The sequence below is a fragment of the Octopus bimaculoides genome, chromosome 7 (assembly GCF_001194135.2).
Source record: "Octopus bimaculoides isolate UCB-OBI-ISO-001 chromosome 7, ASM119413v2, whole genome shotgun sequence".
In the NCBI taxonomy this organism is placed as follows: domain Eukaryota; kingdom Metazoa; phylum Mollusca; class Cephalopoda; order Octopoda; family Octopodidae; genus Octopus; species Octopus bimaculoides.
The window spans coordinates 44,986,478-44,996,213 of record NC_068987.1 but is presented as its reverse complement, the minus strand read 5'-3'; the positions used below and the strand labels follow the sequence as shown (position 1 = coordinate 44,996,213).

Sequence of the window (9,736 nt, the reverse complement as noted above, 5' to 3'; positions counted from 1 at the left end):
TATCTGTCACTACAGTATCGAAATGTGATTGTTTCAGTTAGTGGAATAGTTTCATTTTTAAAGTGAAAGTATTTGACATGAGTGTTTTTGTTTCACTTTTGACACGTAATACTTAAATAGTGGAGGAGATATTATGTTGCCGTGTGCTCGAACTCTGCAAGAAGTTAATAATTTTTTTTGACTAAAACACAACTGGAACCCTAAGTAAGGCATGTGTAAAATTTGAATGAAATTGGTTGCGTAGTTCTCGAGTTTTAGGGATTCACACAGACAGACAGACAGACAGACAGACAGACATTCTCATTTTTATATATATAGATACATTTCCTCCAGTTTAGTAGTTGATATGAATGATTAAGATATAGAAACGTTGTAGTATTACAATGCCTGTAGAAGAGTTTGAACCCATAAATTATGGATTCCTTTTATATGATACTCACTGCCTTAGTGTAATTGTTACTCTGTACCTTAGTGTAATTGTTTTCTTGTAATGACTAAATATTCAATAATAAATTATTAGATGCATGGAGAACAGTGAAATCAAAACAATGACACACATATTTCTTCTTAATATGTTCTGGCAGAGTCAAACTAGCATATGTTAATTACTGTTGCATTCTGCCATTTGAAAACAACTTTTTCCAGATGAAAGTATTTTTGTAACACTCTGAGGTCAGGGGATTTTGAGATATTGCTGTGCTTCGACCTTGTTGTGTCAAAGCTACCCCAGACCAATGAATCTAACAAAAGTTTTGACTCTTCTTTTTTCAGCAAACAAATCATTTGATGATGCATGCTGATGTCTGCTAATTGATAATAGATCATCATGTGCACAGTGAACAATGAAAACGACATGTATTCGTAATACATTCTGGCAAATTCAAATAATCACTGTTGTCTTTTCATCTGAAAAGAGAGTTTTATCTGAAGATGAAATACAGCAACTAGCATATTTACATTTGAATTTGCCAGAACATATTAAGAATGAGCACATGCATCTTTGTTGTAATTAAATATTCACTTACCACAGGAACATAGATGAGGAGTCATTTGAATTAATTTGACTTCTTTTACTGCTTTTATCTACATTAGTTGACAAGATAAACTTCAATACGACAAACTCAGAAGACAAATACCTTATTGTATAACCTTAATCTAGTGTTCTACATTCTACCAGTTCTACCATTCCACTGCTTATAGCCAAATATTAAAAATCATGCACTGGTAATGAAATTCTTACCAATTCTTAATGTTTGAATAGCAAGAACAATATCTGATGTATCTGTAACCTCAACTTTCTAAGAAAAGCCAGTTAGAAATCTCAATGGCTAACTTCAAATACCAAAAACAAAGAGGTATTTTTAACTTGCTGTAAGGAAAAGAGATACTTCACTTCTTGTATTAGAAAATGAGGAGCCATATTTTCTTCCTCTAATGAAGGGATCCATCTCAAATGTCAGTTTTTTTCCACAGCAAATTAATATAATTCAAATATTTTTTACTTTAATTGTAGTAACTCAGCTAGGACAACCATTGAAGTCCTAGTAATCATATATGATAATTGAAGTGAAGTTGGAAAAGAAAATTGAGAGATTTATGGGAGAAATTAGAGTAGAATATTACTTACGTGCCACGCACAATGTCTGTGATAGCTTCAGTCACACTGTCATCTCCAGCAGATGAATAGTTCTTGCTCCGTTCATCTAACAATTCTACAAACTTTGCTGGGAACCAACCACGTAATCCATTTAATTCACCAACCCAGCAATGTTCATCTTTTTGAGATATTATCTAATATAAAGCAAACATCATGACATTATTGATTTATTTCACAGAATGATGTGATTGCCTATTTTTAGAATGATATTGTAGGGTGGGTGTGAAAGGCAGGATTTGGTCAGTTTGAACATGAAACAGGTAGAATATTTGATAATATATATATATTTATGAAATAATTAGAGGTATCAAATTGTTGGATCAGGTGATAAGAGTTACAGAGAGAGTCATAGCCCAACTAATTAGGGAGAGAATTTGCCTAGATGAGATGCAGTTTGGTTTTGTTTCAGGTAGAAGCACCATTGATGTTATATTTCTGGTATGGCAACTGCAGGAGAAATACATGGTCCAAACAATAAGTATCTGGACTGTTACCATAGTAACATAGCTAAAGCACTCAGAGCGAAGCCGCTTGGCATAGATTGACCTTGAACTCTGCCGTGCATGCACACTAAGTTTTAATGTTCTAGCTCACTTCCGCTCTTTACAGCGGTGCTTGAAAGGAAGGCATGTAGCATGTGGTCATCGCATTGACCATGACAGAGAAAGTCGAGCATAGAATCTGCATCAAATTTTGCCAAAAGCCTGGTAATACCTGCTCAGAGGCCTATGCAAAGTTTTCAAAAAGTTTTCATCATTCTCGACACAATCAAGATCTTGTGCAACTGAAACCTGAGTATCTTTTTGGTCAGCTGAAAGCAATCTTGGCACAAACTTGGTAGACACATGTCTCATAACCAAATCTTCAGTTATAATGGACTGAACTGAACCGTAACTAATCTGCACATCCTCTGATAACTCAAGGATGGTAATTTGACAATTTCCTCTCACAGCTGCATGCACAAATGTGATGTTTTTCTCAGTTCTGCTGGTTGCAGCTCTCCCAGAACATTCGTCAATATCGACATTTTTTTGGCCATCTTGGAAACGTTTGAGCCATTCATACACTTGTGTGTGGCTCATATACTCCTCTCCATACATTTTCTGCAACCTTGCATAGGCCTCTGAACAGGTGTTGCCATGATAACTTGCTCTGTCATAGTCAATGCAACGATCACATGCTACATACGTTCCTTCCAAATACTGCTGTAAACAGCATAAGAGAGTTGGAATATTAAAACTTAGTGTGTGTGCTGAGCAGTGTTCAAGGTCAATCTTTGCCAAACGGCTTCACTCTGCATGCTTTAGCTTCGTTACTATGGCAACAGTCCGGATATTTATTGATAAGCAAGAAACCTGTTCTGCTTTGGCTCCCTTTTCTCATACTTTAGCCTCACATCTCCTAGTAGAAAGCTGACTCTCTCAGGGTTTGTAGTCTTGTAAGCTGCATTGTAAACTCACTAGCATGAAAAAAAAAAGCACCCAGTACAAGCTGTAAAGTGGTCAGTGTTAGGAAAGATATCCAGCCATAAAAACCATGCCAAAACAGACAGCTGAATACAATGCAGACTTTGGGCCCATCATATCCTGTCAAACCATTCAACCCATGCCAACACAGAACATGAATGTTAAATGATGATAATGAAATAATAAACTGGAATTACAAACAATGATAAATTATCATCATAAACTACAGGTTCTGAGTCAACACTGGAAAAGATATACTCACTGTTATGATATCATTCTTCCGAAAGCCTAGTTCATCATCATCATGTCGTTCAAAATCTAACAAGGCCTTTGCTCTCCGTCTTCTGTTGCGAGCTACATTGACATAATTCTCCAGGTCACGGGCATGACTTTCCATAGAGTAATCAGCCTGGAACACACATTCAACACTATACATTATAGAATGATACATTCAACACAATGAAATATATGTGTGCATGTGTGTGTACACACATGCATACATATATTTTTAATGCTCAGAATTCACAACAAAACCCTTAACGTAAATCACAGTAAATTATAGTTTCCTATAAGAAGACAGCTGTCTCTGATCACATAAGAATGTGGTGGAGATTTAACTAGTTTATTCAAGAGCTATGTATACATATTCTATCTTTGACTTGTTTTAGTCACTGGACTGCAGCCAAGCTGGGGTACTACCTTGAAAGGTATAGTTGAATAAACTGACCCAAGTACTTATTTTTTGAGCCTGGTACTTTATCAGTTTATTTTTTGTCAAATTGCTGAGTTACAGGGACATAAACAAACCAGCATCAGCTGTTAAGAGGTGGAGGAGGGAGCAAACAAACACAAAGACACAAACAAATACATATATATGACAGGCTTCCACACAGTTCCTATTTGTCTATCAAATTCACTCAAAATACATTGGTTAGCCCAAGGCTATAGTAGAAGACAGAAGACACCAAGGTGCTGTGCAGTGGGACTGAGCTCAAAAACCATGTGGTTGCAAAGCAAGTTTCTTAACCACATGCTTGCACCTAAAAAAGTTTTTGCAAAATTTTCTCTGTGTCTACTTGTGACCGATAAGCTTGAAAAGTATATGGTTTTATATATCATCTGACACCACCTATGTCAACAGTTTCTGTATTGCATTGACTATTTAGTGGGCTTGCGGAGTTACTTCTTCATGAGTAGCTTGCCCTTTTCTAGGTTTACGCCTTGGGCCTACTTACTACTATTTTCTTTAAGCTGGGTGTATTACAAGGATATTAATCAAATACATACTATTGTAAGACAGCAATGTTGGATACCATTACAGTAGACAGTATTTTAACAAGTAACGTTCAATAACAGTAAAGGGTATCATTACAGCCTATATCATTCCAATAGGTATTATTAAAGTAGATATCATTACAGGTTGATGATCTAATTATGGATATCAATATTGTTAACTATCACAACAGTTATACTAGTTTTACCATTATGACATAAATCACTATAACAATTATTATCATGTGATATAACATAATAGAGGTTACTATCACAGCAGATAAGTAACATTACAGTAAAACTATTATGATAAACATTATTACAATAAATCACTATTATTGGATCACTGAATAAGAGAGAGTAACCCAGGGAAGACATTTTGTTATTCTGCAATCTGGAGAGTTGTTAAACAACAAGCAAATCATTGGCATTCTTGTTTTTAAAGTGAAGATAATAAAAAAAAACAAAGTGGCTGAGGTTGAAGTCAAGCCAGAGAAGAGTTAAATGAAGAAATATATATATATATATACATACAGAGAGGGTGAGAGAGAGAGAAACAGACAGGCAGAGAGGTTAATCTCAAAGAATTTACAAATCAAACAGCTGAAGCTTCAAGAGAGCATTTTACTGAGATATTCTGTGAGAGATGTTAGTTGACAGTCTACGAATACAATCATTAATTTCAATACACAATGCAGTTCAACGGCATATACATGTTTGAATGCAAGATTTTATGAAGTTTTACCAGAGAGAGAGAGAGAGAGAGAGAGAGAGAGAGAGAGAGAGAGAGAGAGAGAGAGAGAGAGATAAGCTTTTGAACATTATCAAGTTAATCAGCCAAACATTTTCAATAGCAGACAGAAAATCATTTAGCTTAGAGAATGCTTTGGTTAATGGGAATAAAATGCATATACACACAGTATGTGTGTGTATATGTCATATATATATATATATATATATATATGAGAGAAAGAAGTTTTATGAATATAAAGCGTGAAAGTGGTTATACATTTATATACAGATGTATTATAAAAATATATATAAGGATATTATTGTTTGCAATAATACCAAGTGGCAATCATGCGTAAAAATATACCATAAGGTAAAAAAATTATTAATTAATAATTAAGGGTGCTACAAGCAGCACCAGCACACTAAAAATAACAGTCAGAAGATGACTACAACCACAACTTTTCACTGATGCACATTAATTGAAATCGGGGGGATGAGCAGAAAGTCTAAGCCCCCATACCAACAGCAAAAGGAATAGTAAATTGAAAAGTCAGACATATCCGTATCATCACAATTTCGAACTTTGTGAAAATGCCACTTAGTCACATCAGCAAGTCTTACTGACCCGAGGATCATAGAAGACTGCTCATCTCAACAGTATGTGCAATGACCATTTTTAATGCCATGACAAATTTAAAAAGGTGATCGGAGTCAATAATAAAGTATAAAAATATATATTGTTTACAATAGTATCAAGTGGTAAGCATGCATAAGATTCACTGATGAGAACAAAGTGGAATTTTCACAAAGTTCAAAATCATGACAATACAAGTATGTCTGAATTTTGAATTTATGATTATTTTTCTTGTTGGTATGGGGGCTTAGAATTTCTGCTCATTCCCCTGATTTCAATTAATGTGTATCAGTGAAAATTTGTGGTTTTAGTCATCTTCTAACTGCTATTTTTAGCGTGTTGGTGCTGCTTGTAACACCCTTAATTATTAATTATAATTTTTTACCTTATGGTATATTTTTACCATATGGTATTTTTTTTTACCTTATGGTATTTATTTTTTTGCCACTTGATATAAACAATAATATCCTTAAATATTTTTGTAATTTATTATTCACTCCGGTCACCTTTTTAAATTTGCTGTAGCATTAAAAATGGTCATTGCATGCATTGTTAAGATGGGAAGTCTTCTATGACTTTCAGATCAGTAAGACTTGCTGATGAGAACTAAGTGGCATTTTTACAGTCTGTTGTGTCGCTAAATTTTTATTGAGAACATATTTTTTGTGGTTAGATGATTCAGCATCTATTTCTAGCATATAGGAGTCCACTTTTGCTGGTCATTCCTCTTATTTTTGTATGTAATATAATTTTAATCTTCGGATTTTTTTTAATATGCTAGACCACTGGTTTTAATTGATTAATATCAATTTCTACCCTTATTAATAAATATACATACATATATGTTGTTTAAGACAGTCTCCTGCTGCATGAAGTATCAGCATGCAACGCTTTAAAAATAGAGTGTTTCTGTCTTTGCAAAAATCAGCAGCAAGAGAGGGGAGTGTGGATATACTGGTAATAAAGCAAAACAAATCCCCCAAATAAAATTCACAAGGAAGTAGATTATAATGAAATAACATCAAATGTTGCAACAAGAATCTCTGAAGTTCTTTTTCATAACATATATAGCAAAGGATCATAGCTGTAGGAGGTGAAAGACAGGGAGATTTTTTCCATAGAAAAAATTAGCAGGGAAGAAACATCGAAAAATGAGACAGAAATTGGAGCTTAAAATTCTAGAATTTCTACCCTTTTGAACTTTACTGCATATAATAAGGATAAAGTGGCCTTGCAAAAAAAAGCGGGGAGGGTATTATGATCATCAAGAAACAAAACTTTAATGGTGTTATGGATAAATACTGGAACATTTTCTAAATGAAAATAGCTCAAACAGAATTTGGATTTTCATATCATCAGCATTCTTCTGCAGTAATCGTTATAAAAATGTTGATTTGCCCTCAGGTATTTAGTAGCTGTGTAATCTTTACTGCCTTACATTAGAGTGAGATCACAGATATGCTAAGAATGGAATGTAATCAATTGAATTGACGATAGTACATGATTGCAACTTATTTTGTTGACTCCCAGAAGAACGACAGACAAAACTGATCAATAGCAAGATTTGAAATCTGAATAAGAATGGATGTAACTAAACTCACCATATTCATTAATAATCATAAAAATAATGGTGTCCAGGAACTGGGAGTCACAGCAGAAGGAGTTTAAGCACAACTCTTGTCAGAAATTTCCTAACACCATTTTAGGAAATTGTTAGGATGCTAATACCATTTTCAATCCTTCAAAATATTTTTTTAGTCACAGAAACACAGAAAATTCAAAAATAAGAATGGGAATATCTTGTGTCCTGTTTTGAATTTCTGCATTTCTGCAGTTTTTTTTTTATTTTTAATTTTACATTTTGAAGCCGAAGAAGATAGACAATCTGTTAGATATTGTTCAATTTGTTCAATTCAATATACAGTCAATCTCTATTACAAATTGTATTGCACTTTTCTTATTGTTTAATAATAATAATAATAATAATAATAATAATAATAATAATAATAATAATAATAATAATAGAAATTGAACAGATAAATTTTTTTTAATGGTTAAATATGAAGCTTTAGTTTGAGAGAGAAGCTGTTATAAAAAACATTAATCATGAGTTAAAAATAAGCAAGAGGCATTCCATTAGGCTTTTCTCTGCCAATAGAAAAAGATATGGCAATAGCAGAAGATATAAGATGAAACATACTCTGTAATGAGTATTTATGCCAACTGCATTAGCTAACTGGAACTCCTGGAATCTTGGGTGTTGGAATTCTTCCTATACAGCAGTTAAGATAACAGTGGGAAATAAAAGAATGGAAAGATTGGATACAAATAATAAATAATGGAGCAATGAGAGTGAAAAACAATGGTAATATGGGAAAACACCTTGGAAAAGTGAAAAAAGGAAATTTTGGAAGTGGGGGAAAATGAGAATAAAATTTTAAAAAATTTTAATGGTTGCAAAGATTTAGAATTTATGTGAATAGGGGATGAACACTTTTGAAATTTAAAAAAAAAAAAAAAACAGCACAGCACCCATTACTTTTGGAAATATTTTTTCTTGCTCAGAATTGTTGAAGCATGGAATAAACTACCTACATCAGTTGTCAGGACTCTGCATCCTTCAAAAATTTCATGCTTCCCTAAATTTACCAATACTACTCCTGACATGCTTATGTACCCTTTCCTCTTTATGACTATTGTGGTGTTATGAGCCAGGCTATGTTGTAGGGAAGGATCGGAAATGAGGGATTAGGCATGTCCTGTTGGAAGTGGGACCTGTGGATCCCACCGGAAGTGCCGCGGTGGACATGTGGCATCAGTGAAGCATGAGGGGCCAGTTGGCAGAGGACATCACATCAGAGCAGACGTGTGAGACAGTACAGCGACAGATAGCACACGTGGACATGGAGTGAACCTTGGAGATTGAGACAGCACATTGATATTGAAAGTGACCCTTTTTCCAGACCGACAGGTAAGACAACCATAATTCTCTCTTCACTTCCGTCTTTTTCTTCCTTTACATTACAAGCTATTTTGGCTCAAAAAAAAAAATTATGGGTATGGTCTGTGTTTCAAATGAGACAGTTAGGCCATTTTGTGGCGAGGGAGATGTGTTTGCCAACGAAATCAGGAGATTGGCTAGACTCATGGGATATAGAGATGGCACGTTAGAACAAACCGTTAAATTAGCCTTTGTGACAGGATTTCCTGACCACGTGTCGGTTGAACTGCAAAAGGTGCCGAACATTCACTCCATGGCAATGGGAGAAGTAATATCTCGGGCCAGAGCCATCGTCTCATGTTGCAGGATGACACCTATGGCAGCGACTGCAACACCGAGAAGGGATCGAACAAAGAGCAGTAGAGAGGGGTCAAACAAGGAACATGTCTGACCCTTCAAAGGGCAGTGTTTTCGGTGTCAGAGTTCACACATGGCGAGGTGTCAGGGTTTGCACATGGCCTGGAGTAATTTGCTATCGATGCTGACAGATAGGCCACGCTGCTGGTGAATGTGTGCAGGGAAATGGTACAAGGGAGACTACTGCGTCGGTAGTTGTCCCATCGAAAGAATAGAGGCGCATATAGTCATTGCCAGTAGCAGAAGTTGTGGTGAACGGAAAGGTGTCATGAGCCCTTGTGGACACAGGCTGCTCAACAACCCTAATAACTCCAGAAATGGTAGAAGAATGGAGTGGAATGAGTAGTGTAAGGGCTGTTGACAGTACGGAAGTTGAATGCAGAAGAAGTAGCGATGTGGAGAAGGTGGTACGACGAACCAGATTGAGGTTCCGTGCGATAGTGATCGACCACGTAGTGGACGGAATCGATGTGGGGATGGGGATGGACGCCATTGTCCGTTTGGGAGGTGTCACGGTCAATGAAGCCAGTGTAGTGTTCAGTGATGCGGGGATGCTATGCGCTGTGAGTTCGCGACAGGAGAGTGGTGAGAGCAGCAAAGAAAAATATGCTGCACAC

The 9,736-nt window shown here is 35.6% G+C and overlaps 1 protein-coding gene across 5 annotated transcripts in view; it reads right to left on the bottom strand.

Moving 5' to 3' along the window:
- LOC106878693 (small G protein signaling modulator 3 homolog) overlaps positions 1-9,736 on the bottom strand; it is an 83,908-nt gene that overhangs the window by 14,035 nt on the left and 60,137 nt on the right. For 3 of the 5 annotated variants that reach the window (XM_052969582.1, XM_014927976.2, XM_014927978.2), the window contains 3 exons: positions 7,962-8,033; positions 3,386-3,532; positions 1,628-1,791 (listed from right to left, as the gene is read on the bottom strand). In XM_052969582.1, the coding sequence (XP_052825542.1) occupies positions 1,628-1,791; positions 3,386-3,532; positions 7,962-8,033 (383 nt within the window). The remainder of the gene's footprint in view (positions 1-1,627; positions 1,792-3,385; positions 3,533-7,961; positions 8,034-9,736) is intronic. The other 2 variants (XM_014927979.2, XM_014927977.2) reach the window with 1 other exon arrangement.